Here is a 12,853-nt window from a genome sequence, read left to right on the forward strand (position 1 = left end):
TTAACAACTGACTAATCAGAACAGCGCTAGGAATACGCGCGCGTCTTACAAACACACGTGTTGTCCCACAAACGCACGTGTTCGCATATGTTTTAACACTGTCGTCTTGTGAGACCTTAGCAACAATATCCAAGGGGCGGAGCTTAGCGGAAAGGTCCATTGTTTTCGACAATAGGAGGAAAATCTGTACCCATACTGAGCTTACTATTAAAGGAGAACAAATAGAAAAAGTCAATGAACAAAAATATCTCGGAACTATAATTGATAAAAATCTCAAGTTTATTTCTCAAACTAATACAGTTTTTAAAAAATCTAACAAACGTTTGTATTTTCTGACGAAATTGAGCCAATATAATGTAAACAATGCAATTCTCATGACGTTTTATAGATGTGTTATTCAGAGTGTGCTTACTGTAAATCTCATTACATTATTTGCGGGGCTGGCATGTGAAAATAAAAAACAATTAGAGAAAATTAGGAAACGGGCTGGCAAAATTATTTGTGCTGACCTACCAACTATTGATGATATCTTTGAAGAAAGGGTTTAAAAAAAATTAAACTGATCATTGACGACCCTACACACCCACTAAATGAGTTCTATGTTTTTAATAGATCAGGAATTAGACTGCGCCCACCTAAAGGAAATCACGATCGTTTTAGAAAATCTTTTGTGCTAAATTCTTGCCACCTATACAACTCGCTTAGATGTGTATAATCACACATATACAAACCAATAGTAGTCAAAGCTGAAGAGAGTTTTGTACTTATATATTTATTTATATATACAATTAGAAAATAGAATATATTAAAAACATCAATCATAAAAATCCAGAAATATACAAAATTTACAAATACAAATCACTCAATTATGAAAGAATTAAATTATGCAATAACATCTTACAAAGTTTACAATTAAAAAGTTAATATATCAATTATGTACAACAATTCAATATATATCTACAAAATCAATAATTCATAAAACAATATTAATATACAATTTCACAATTCATTTAAGAAACGTAAAAATAATAAATGATTCTACTAAATTTATTATTTATTTATTATCTGGTGTTTCTTAATTAAAATAATGTAAATATATCAATTCACAAAATATAGCAGTATGGAGAGGCATCTGCGCCTTGGGTTAAAGTGCATTAAGAAAGCAACACCTCAACCATTAAAATGGGTATAATTAAAATTTGAAGAACGAAAATTGATGCAAAATATAAGAAAATCAATCCTGTCTATTTATGCTTCTATTTACGCTCCTGTAGCTCCATATTTTTAAATGTCTTGTACATGGTCAGTTGTAACTAGTTGTAAATTAAAACACTCCTAAAAAGTATATTGGCAAACAAGGTACGTCCTGTTACTGTATTTTCATTTCCATCAAACAAAAGCACTCAAATCATTTAAACAGCATAGTTAAACTGCTTTAAACGCTTTCAGAGGTCAAGGAATATTTGACCTAAGGTCAAGAATTACTTTTGAGAATTTAAACTTGGCCAATAGTGTCTGTAGGCACAAGGCTCTTATTGTCAAGTGACTTCAGGAGGCCATCTTGAGTCAATGACGGATCAATTCTGTTGAGAATTTCATCAGCTGCTCTTAGGCCTGTCTGGACAGCTCCACTTAAGTAACCAAACCACACAGTGGCAGTTTCGGTACCAGCCCAATGTACTCTGAAAAAAGGCAAAAAAAAGTGTATTCAGCACTTAGAAAGTATAGTACTAGAATGCTATTGATAATACCCATGCTGAGCTCAGCTGCATATCTAGTGGGTGCACAGTGGTGGTGCATCACCCCCCATTGAAAAAGAAAAAACACATGCTCAAGTAGTTAAAAAATTACCTCATATCACGTTACTGTATTTTGCAGGCTCGCAACCCCTTACCATCGAGCCTTCACACTTCACATTAGTGTCCACTTACCAGCCCCCATTTTCAGATACGGCACTGGCTGAGTTATACAACTTCAGCAAAACAATTAAACATTTGAATTAATTTGTACAGTATATTCAAGCAAGTTATTTTAGCATTCAAATTAGAACAAGGAGAAATAATATCGATTCTGACCTATCAAATGGCTTCCGTAAGGCATCGTGAAAGAGTGTAATCGCACCAGTTGTCATGATATTTATTGGACATCCACCATTGTATGGCTCTTCTGACCAATCCTAGAACAAACAATTCATAATTTCAATTTGTTACAAGAAGGAGGTTAAAATGCTAACATATCTGGCGTCAGGATTTTCCACACAGGTGGTTTATCATTCCCTGGTACCTGGGTCACACCTACCTCAGCCCCACTATTGTTGTGGCTGAGGTGAAAACAGTTTGGTTATTTCACCTCTAGATGCCTGAAAATGGGCTCTAATGCCAGGTCTCTGACATAGAAAATGCGTCTTATGAAACTAAAACAGATATTTTTCCAGTCTCACATATTATAAAACGTCTGCAAAATGTTGAAAAAAACAACAAACAGCACAACCATATTTTTGAAAATTTTAATATTTTGACAGATGGGAAGTGGAAGTTTAAACGCAGGAATAAAAAATGTTACCTTATCAGCATAATCAATTATATCGCCACCCTGGGGGCCAAAAAATTCCACTAGTCGCTTTACCACCTCTTTTCTCCTTACAGACACCTGAGAAAAAAAAGGAAAAAACAATTAATAGTAAAGACACTCAAACACTAAGACTGTTATAGAGATTGCGGACCTTGCTGAAAAATTGGCGTAACATAATAATGATAAGAACAGTGGCATAGGCCTGTTTCGGTCTGTATGGGGTGCGTCCACACATAATCCCAGTAGCCCCCAGGAAAGTTTTCGGTAATGATTTTGTTCGTTCAGGTATAAAATCAAATTTCTCCCTGATTTAATCAGGTAAAGCCACATTACATTACCTCAATTTTACGCCATTGACGTGAACTTGCAAAGAAGCCAACCAAGGCAGGAGCTCCATTATCAGTGACCGCATCATAGACCACTTGAATGGGGCCAGTATCGCAACCGTCGATGACTGGGCCACCACCTAAGCTAACTATCTCGCCAGACAGGCCAGCTTCTCTCCAAAAGGCCTAAGTGACAAAACATGCATACAATTTTTAAAGAAATTTTTTATATACTCAGGCAATATATCAATGTCTTAATGTTTTTTCACACTGACAAGTTGTGTGCTGTCTCTTATACACATCTAGATGTGTATAAGAGACAGTGTCAAGCCACATTACATTACCTCAATTTTACGCCATTGACGTGAACTTGCAAAGAAGCCAACCAAGGCAGGAGCTCCATTATCAGTGACCGCGTCATAGACCACTTGAATGGGGCCAGTATCGCAACCGTCGATGACTGGGCCACCACCTAAGCTAACTATCTCGCCAGACAGGCCAGCTTCTCTCCAAAAGGCCTAAGTGACAAAACATGCATACAATTTTTAAAGAAATTTTTTATATACTCAGGCAATACTGTATATCAATGTCTTAATGTTTTTTCACACTGACAAGTTGTATGTGACAAATACCTAGGATTTTCCCATATGTCCTGGCCAAATCACAGATATTGTCACATAAAACTTCATATTGTGAACACACTTTAAGTGACAATCCCTTTCACAAACATATATATACACATTAGCGGTGGCTCTGGAAGTTTGCCAACAAAACAGCAGGGGCTTAAGCCCCACCCCCCACCGGACAGGTCAAGTCCCCCCTCTAAAACCCCTCCCCCAGCTTGGGCCAACGAGCCCAAGTTCCCCCGTCGGACAGCTCAGCCCCCACCCCCAGAAAATATATCCTAGACGAGCCGCCACTGCTCTCCCCTACAGTAGTATAGCCGTCATAACGTCAACGATTCATGCTTTTTGCATGAGTCAAGGATCATTTTCTGCTCATACAGCATATTGTCACTTACTGGGACGGGACTCCTGTTGAACTCAGAGTACAATCATTATTGTCTTGCTATTATTATCATACTATTATTATTATTATTATAGGAAAAAAAAGTTGTCAGGTTTTACTTTTTTGTAGGTGACGATGAACTTCAGTAGGTGACCAACAGGCATCCTTTGGGCAAGGAAATGACGGTCCATGGGCAAGCTTGGCTTGAACACAATATTTTCTGGAAATAATCACGAGGAAAGATCTTGACAAAAAGAGATTTTAACTATATTCATCTATGTTAATACAAGACAATTCTATTAACAATATTGAGCATTAATCCCTTGCTCATTTATTCAATTGCTCATGAGCCAATGTATCTCATGAGCCGAATTTCTGGTTATGTGCCCATGAAGTACCTGCTCATTCCCAGATCTTTGGTATAAGATTTGATATGTACAGTATATCAACTTACCAACACAATGAATGGGAGCTGACACGATCACATATTTTGTCTTCACCTCTTTTCCAGACTCGGTTACAACTGTTACAAACTCCTCATTTGATTGGTCAATAAGTTTTACAGGCTCGCCCAACCATACATTCACTGAACCAATCTTCTCTGCTATAACTTCAGAGATTTGCTGAGCACCACCCTGACAAATATTATTAGATTATGGAAACAGTAAAATAATTCTTAATCACTTAATACATTATACGTGATAGCCAATCAAGGAACAGACAACTAAGGATGATCATATTTCATGAATAATTAATAAAAATAACAACCAATCAAAGGAAAGAGAGCTGAACGTGATCACAAAGGATGAACTATGGACGTGATAGCCAATCAAATGATGGACAGTTGGGAATGCTGACATTGGATGAATTATTCAAAGAAATAAATACATAAATGAGAGTCAACTAAAAATATGACAATCTGATTCTGCGAGAATTGTTTTTTAATCCTTGGCACTTGCTGCGTTGTATAAAAAATCCAACTCCACTCCTTGTGCGCCCTAAATTACGTGATGCCGTCTGCTGATTGTCGGTGGCAGGCTGAACAAATCATCATAAAAAATGTGACCCAAGCTCACAAAATGGCTGTAAACTCGAACTGCACTGTATTGAGAAACAAGCCTCAACAGCCAGAATAGGGCGTAGAACGTTTTGTGTGAATTGGGTTTTGTGTAATAAATAAAGTAAAACTATTATTCTTACTATTCCTGAAGTTTGAGTTTGAAATTCCAACTGTAAGAGGTAAAATTTAGTTATTTTCGGATGGGAGCTAGTGAAAAATGAAAAGGAACCTGCCGAAAATAAAAGCATTTTTCTCAAAACTTGATTTAAGAAAGTTGATAAGATGACAATTATTCAAACGGTCATAACTTTGCTTCCAGACACCTGATTGAGTTTATTTAACTGTCATTTTAAAGTAAATGATATGTCCTATGCCATTATAACAAAAACTTGTTTTGGCCTGAGGACGAGTTTACAGCCCTTTTATGAGCTTGGGTCACAAATGGATGGTTATGCGTGTATCATTGCGTCCTCCATAAAATCATGTCGGCTGACGACCTCTAGGCAGAGTGAATATGAGTGAGCCCCGATTTATATATTAGTTGTCTGAAACATTTTAATGTAATGTCAGATTTTTTGGAACGAAATTTACCCTAATGCGAAATTCCTGCGCTCCTCCTTTGGCGGTTTCTACCAGTGCTTCGCAGCCCCCAGCAGCACTCGCAATATGAAGGAAATATAACAGGGAAAGTTCTTTCGGAGTTGTACCAAATATTATGGAAATAGCAATCTCAAGCGATTCATGAGCCTCTAGAAAAAAATGTCAAGAGAATTATGAGAAATCAATATATTTGACTACGTACTAGCAATGATTAAATATCGAGGGTTGGGACATATGGGGATTGCAAGGGTTCTGGTTCTGGTAGGTACAGCCAAACTGTTAAATAAGAGTGTAAATAAAAGGAGGGGTAGTATTAAGGTAAAATAATAAGAAAGATCCATCATTAGTTTAAGATGTCCAATGTCAGTCATGAGCAGACTTGCCAGACCACATAAAGCTCTATAGACCTGATAGGTAGGGAACTCATAATCACACAAGCAGTAGGAGGCATAAGAATTAAGTAGGGGTGTGAATGTTAACATAATCAGAATGAAGGTTAAATAATGGCCGCAAGCTGGTTGAATCACAAGTCTCTAGAAAAGGATTGAGAACATTATGAGAAATTATATTTGTCTACTCCAGCAAGTCGAATGGCCGAGCGGTTAGCAGATGTGCCGCAAACTACAACCATATCGGTGCTGGTTCGAGCAACATGCTCGCCTATGCTTCCTGTGGTAGAGCAAGTTTTCTTGGATAAGGATTATAAATCATAGGCCCAATGTACACAATGACTCGTGTGCACTATAAAGAACCCAGTACTGTACATCATTTGAGAATAGTAGAGGGATACTCCGATGCACTGGTACAGACAGCCGTGGTGGACGGCGAGAGCTGCTGGTACCGGTTTACCGGGTAGCACAGAGACGAAGTGGCCCTTAGAAAAGAAAAGTCATTGATAGAGTTCCAAGTCCATGCTTTGAGCACTTTCAGAATTTGGTGTAAAGCACTATATAAATCCATTATCATAGAGTACTACAGTGTTACATCACAATACCATGTGATACTACTCTGTTGCTATCGTTGCAAAAAGTATTCAACTGGATGCCATTTTCTCCACTGACAAACCATTGATCCAAATTTCTAAAGTAATTATTAAGATGTTGTACCTTACTTTTTCTTTGAAAATTTTAATTGATGATTAAGTGTGTGTTCGATAACGAATATAATGCGAGCTTTTGGTTTTTAGTACATTTTGATGGTAAAATATTAGATTTCAAAATGCTTTTTCCAGAAAGCCTATGAAGTCATTCAGGCGTGATGAATGGAAACTAACGTCTGCTTGGCTACAACCTGGCGTTGTGACGACATGACTGTGGTACTCTATTGAGGGTGGTGATGTCACTAATTCAACCTTTAGTGTTTTTGTGTTAATTTATTCATGGGGCAGACTTCAGCGGAACACAGAAGACATATGCTCAGGATTCCTCTCCTGGCACTTTGTCCTCCTCTGGATCCTCCCGTTAATTTAATACCTTTGGTCCACATATTCTTCTTCAGAAATGTGCTAACTGTGATGCTATCCCACTCCTCGGCTTGCTTGCATTTACGAGGGTCATCAGGAGGAACTTTCTTTGCCATACGATTTATCTAAAAAATGATGGAATAAATGTTAATTCTGAACATTTTCCAATTAAAAACAATTAGTGGTGAACATTCACACCTGCTAAAGGAGAAATCTAATAAAGCAACTTGTTACGTAAATAGTTTCGAGTGCTACAGATGGAATCTAAGCAACATGCTACTTAGATAGTTACTACACCTGCTACAGAAGCAGGGTTCTCAAGTTGGAAGCAAAAACTTCCAAGAGAATTGTTTAAATGACTAGCTTCCTTAACACATTTAATTTTTATTTTGCTGTGTATTGCGATACCATTCACCTGCTCACTTCTGGGAGAGAGTTAATAATAATTATACAGTGGCGTATCTAGAAATCTTGAAATGGGGGCGTGAAGGTGAAGTTGGGGTGGGGGTGCTCGATGATCAGTTGAGGGGTGCTAACTCACAAAATAAGATGATTTTAGGTGAATTTTAGCTACTTGCAAGTGACTTTTGGGGGGCGACTGAGGGGGCGAGTAATTTTTTGAGGGGCGTGCGGTACTGTAGCTTGCGGAAGACATCGGACCCCTGCAGAAGGAATTATTCAACTACAGGTCTCCCGCTAATGTAAGAGCCCCACAAAACGAAAGACCACCTCCAATTAAGGACCACATTTTAGCAGCCCCAAAAAATGGTCCAAAATAAGTATAATAATTAAAATTGCTGCTACAAACACAAAAAAAATTTTTTTACCTGCATCATCACTGACCCTAGATCAAGCAACCCCACAAACGAGAGCTTTGGAAGACTGGAGCTATATTTGCGGATCTTGCCATCACTAAGCCGTAGGAACTTTGACCCTGCTGTGTACTGCTCGTAGTATTCCAACCCAAGCTCCTTCATCAGCCATAAGATGTGGTGCTGTGTTCTGAAAATTTAAAAATAAGTTTTTTATCATGTTACGAAACGGTCAGCGGCATATCTAGGGGGCGATACTAGTAGTTAAAAATCACCACATGGCACCTTATTTTGTGAGCTGGCACCCCTCATTTATTCGAGTACCCCACTCCATATACCCCTTCCCATCTCAGGACTCCTAGATATATGCCACACTGGACGATACGGTTTGGTTCTGCTATTTTGTCAAGATTTACAATGGCATATTGACATGGGGCGGAGTTATTGGGAGGGGGTGAAGGTTAAGTGATCAGTGAGAGAGGGGGATTGGCTGGCAAAAAGAAAATGATATAAGTCATTTTTTTACTATAGGAGGAGCATATTTTTTTATCATCAAAATTAAAGTGGGGTTGACTATTGAAAAAGTTTTTGGCATATCTGCATCTCGGGGGGTAATGGTCATCTCTTTCTCAGTCCTATCTTATGGTTCTGCTGCTTGAGTGATGGTGACGTCATCTTGAATTACCTTCCAATCCATTGTCCACCAAGGTCAAACAATTCCTGCCCACCTTCGACATTTACTTTTTCTGTCAATGTTCGGCCTCCAAGTCTTTCTGTAAAATATTGCAAAGAAAATCAATCAGTAAACTAAATAAATGCCTATTAAACTTCTCCGCCTATTCATTTAACATTGCGGAGTCTAGCCCTCTTCTTACCCTTTGCCTCCATTAAGAGTACTTTGCACCCATTGCCAACACCCCCGCTACCACCTTGAAGTTCCAGTTGATCGGCGCTACGCTCGTCGCCCGGGTCGTCGTTCTTTGAGAGAACTTTGTTAAGCCGATATGCAGCCGATGTGCCCGCCACCCCACCTCCAACAACAACAACTTCATAAACTACATTACTAAAGGCACTTTTTTCCTCTAAAGACATTTTTTTCTATATAATTTCGATGCCGAATGCAATGAAAAGATACGTTGTAAGCTCTTCACACTGAGCTCGAGCACCGCTTGTAGCTGATGCAAAATCATGCTGCAATGTCACGGGTTGTTATCAGCTAAGTTTTAACTACCCTGGAAAACAGATGCCTGGATGGACCCAATAATTCAGTTTAGGATGAAACTTCTTTTAGAATTTATGAAGCCATAAATGTAAACTTAGTACTCGCAGAAGTTGTATATAAAATTCTAATTAATGCTTTAATTGATTAAAGTCGTGAAAGGCCAAATAAAATAATTTGTTATTTTGACATCCGGGATTTGAAATTATCTGTTTGTATTTATACAACAACGAGCACCCTTCGGGAACAAAACAAAGTTCCCCCTTAATATAGGGGTGTCCCAAGGAGGGGTTAGTCTATTGTATTTTTTATTTACTCATATTGGTAAACACATGGGTTTGTTTTAAATAAAAGAAGTAAAAGAATCTGCTGTCCCCTTTGAATCCGCCTATGATACCGATGGGGAAGGCTGTAATCAATGTTAAATTGAATGTTTTTATTGCATGTGTAAATGATGAACGTCTCAGAACTGTTGGTAATCAAAAACATGGGGGGACATCATATCAATTGCCCCCCCCCCCACCTTTTCACAAATCTTCTATAATCAAAATCACACTTTACAAAGCGAATGGAAAGATAACAATTACGCATGACTGTCATGTTTTGTCTGTTCACTTTTCCAAGCAGCAAAAAAAAAAATCACCCGGAAAATTATAACTAGAATTTAGGCCTGAGAGTGCCATTTCCGGCCATCTAGAAGTGTCATAATCATACGTTTTCTTACCTCAACCCCAATGGTGGGGCTGAGTTGAGGTAATCAAAAAATGCTAACTAATGTTGTGTGTGCTTCCTATTTCCCTGTCATCGTAAATTCTCCTTCTCTTACTTTAGACGGTAGTATTTCCACTCATGTGTAGTCGCAATACTACTTGCACAAAAGTGAAATTCAAAAAGTGTAGAAAATTAAAGGAAAAACCTCTTGATTGCTTTTAAAAGTACTGCACATGCAAGAAGTAGACTAAAATTGATAACTGTTTTAAGTTTATCTTATCTGTTTTTCATGGTTCGAATACGTCACAAGCTAATGAGAAGATAATAAATCATTATTTTTTATGAATGTTAGTTTGCACGAAATATTATAAGCGGGCATAATTACCAGGATGATTTTAAACACTTTTTATGAAGTGTTTTCCCGTGGCAGATTCAAGGGGCCCAGTGTAGTCGCAATAATACTTGCACAAAAGTGAACTTACAAAAGAGGGAAGAAAAGGGAAAACCTCTTGCTTGATTTAAAAAATACTGCACATGCTAATCAGTAGATAATAAATCATTATTTTTATGAATGTTAGTTTGCACAAAATATATAAACGGGAATAATTATGATTGCCAGGATAATTTTAAAAACTTTTTATGACGAGTATTTCAGTGACAGATTCAAGGGGCCCAGTGGACAAAAATGAAAATTTAGTCTGAGAGTGCCATTTCCGGCCAACTAGAAGTGCCATAATCATAAATTTTCTCCACCTCAGCCCCCAACCATGGTGGGGCTCCATCTGTAAACGTCCCTACCCGGGCCAAGCTCTATTTCAAATTCCTGGATCTGCCACGTACTATTTTGAAAATGTAGTATGGAAATAAAAGTTGATTGCATTCCTTAAAATCAATTAGAAACAACTTATAAAAGACTATAGGCGCCAGAGCTTCCGGGGGCTTCGGCCACCAGCCCCAACCAAGCCTTGCTTTTTTTGCATTTCGTCCTCCAACGAACTTTCAACCATAGATCGACGCCCCTGATCAAAAAACATGATTTTATGATCGAATACCGGTAAGTCGTCAAATATCTGAGTCGTCGAGTCACAGTCAGGTTATAATAATTAAGTTTACGAACACCATTGAAAAAAATTAGTTTTCGATGATTTTCACAAGGCCTGTACAACTGTCAAGCGCAAGAATTATGGAATGGTAGCGTTATGGAGAGAATTTTTGCTTCAGATGAACTCATAAACAATTCAGTTTTCGACAGGGCCCGTACATAAAACTACCATTAGAGTAAAAAGCTAATAGGCCTTTAATGATTTACTTTTATTTTGTTTCTTGTGATATTTTTTCTTTCTCTCTGTTTCGATTTATTTTTATTTCTTGTCTAGTGATTTTAAGATTTTCGTTAGCATACGGTACTTGTAATTTTCGTGTCCGTTTGGACAGGACTTTACGAATTGACCAGATAATTGAACTCCATTCAAGCGCCCTCAATGTGGAATAGTTGGTTGGAGTCTGCAGACAGCAGAAATTAATCAAATTTAGGTCTGAGAGTGCCATTTCCAGCCATCTAGATGAGCGATAATACATTTTCCTACCTCAGCCCCGTGGAACCATTGTAGGGGGAGGCTCTAGACTGTGAAAGTCCCTTAGCTAGTCCCCTCTTTAGAATTCCTGTATACAGGGACGTCCGGGGGAAACTGTGTAACGGGGGAAGGGTAGGTGTGGGCCCCAGTTACGAGTGCGAAAAAGAAGAATTTTTTTTTTGAGTTGGGGTGGGGAGGGAGAGGGCCTGTCAATCTGGAGGGGACCCATGCCATTATTGAGGGCCCATGATAGTAATTATTATTTTTGAAAAAAAAAATGCTACCAGCAATTTTTATGGGCCCCCTGGTAAGCTTGGGTCCGAGGATCTTGCCCTCTTCCCCCTCTTGGTGGCACTGCTGGATATCCAGGCCTATACCGTGCGGTGGGTAGGTCTATTTTTTGTTTGTTAACGGAGTAAAAATAGGAAATGCAGTGGCGTAACTAGGTTGCGAGGGGCCCTGGTTCAAGAGTACAGCCGGGGCCCTTCGCGCATGAAAATTGACTATGTCAACTAGGCCTATAGATGTGTACCACCGATGGATTGGTTTTGGAGCAGAGGTCCTTCCGATTTTTATAATATTTTGACAATAAATCTTTGGATTTTTTAAATTTTTTATTTTTATATGTTCTCAGAGGCCATCTTTGAAGAGCCGGCTATTTGTTGGACTACCATAAGCATTTCTACTACTTATGACCAAACAAAAAAGCACATTGGCGATATATTGAACTGATAATATATTGAAATAATATATAGAAACAGACATTTCAAACGCAATTAAAGAAGACACAACAGAACGGAAAACTCAAATTGTAGTCACACACGAAATTTTACGACACTTGTAACTGGCGATATCCATGCTTATATAAAAATAGTAATCTTGATGTTCATAATTTCGATACCGGTACTAGGCTATTAACTTAGACTTGCATCACGTTATATGGCGAAATGTTCCATTATAAATAAATCATTAATGAAAGGTATGTTTCTAAACGGCTTTGCTCCTTCGGGGAGTCTAAAAAAACCATGCTAATTAGAAACCAGAATATACTTTCATTTGATGTACTGAATATTTCATTAAACATAGGCCTATAAAATATTTGGGTTTAGAGATAGATTCATAGCATTGGCCAAAACATTGCACCAATCTCTGCTTAGTGGTGCCACCAGCGGGGGATCCAGGGGGGAGGCTGCCCACCCCTCCCCCCGTCGGGGAGGAAAAAAATTATAGGCCTATGTATTTTCTACATTAGTAGGCTCTAAAATCGATTAAATACCGTAAGCCTTTTGAAATTCCTAAATTGTCAAAATTTTCGGGGGCTTCTCCCTCTGGACCGCTTTCGAAACCTTTTAATCGAAGCTCAACCACGCCCACTTTGCTTTCGTCGGGGAAATCTGACCCTTCGTCGCCCCCTCCCCGTCGGGGACCTCGGCCCCTCCGTCGGGCAAATCCTGGCGCCACCCCTGTCTCTGCTTATATAAGCACAATCGAACCATGTATCGATTATGCA

At 38.6% G+C, this 12,853-nt stretch overlaps 1 protein-coding gene across 1 annotated transcript; it reads right to left on the reverse strand.

Moving 5' to 3' along the window:
* Positions 1-866: 866 nt before the first annotated feature.
* LOC117116835 (probable flavin-containing monoamine oxidase A) lies at positions 867-9,023 on the reverse strand. Its single transcript, XM_033260930.1, has 11 exons — positions 8,715-9,023; positions 8,525-8,612; positions 7,855-8,029; positions 7,038-7,152; positions 5,557-5,714; positions 4,360-4,540; positions 4,025-4,125; positions 3,242-3,415; positions 2,563-2,649; positions 2,076-2,176; positions 867-1,682 (listed from the first exon to the last, which is right to left on the reverse strand). The coding sequence occupies exons 1-11, from the start codon at positions 8,929-8,931 to the stop codon at positions 1,496-1,498; spliced, it is 1,584 nt and encodes a 527-aa protein (XP_033116821.1). The 5' UTR covers positions 8,932-9,023; the 3' UTR covers positions 867-1,495.
* Positions 9,024-12,853: the final 3,830 nt, after the last annotated feature.

This window comes from Anneissia japonica, unplaced genomic scaffold, assembly GCF_011630105.1.
Source record: "Anneissia japonica isolate Jap-2015-1 unplaced genomic scaffold, ASM1163010v1 scaffold287577_len299045_cov155, whole genome shotgun sequence".
NCBI lineage: Eukaryota > Metazoa > Echinodermata > Crinoidea > Comatulida > Comatulidae > Anneissia > Anneissia japonica.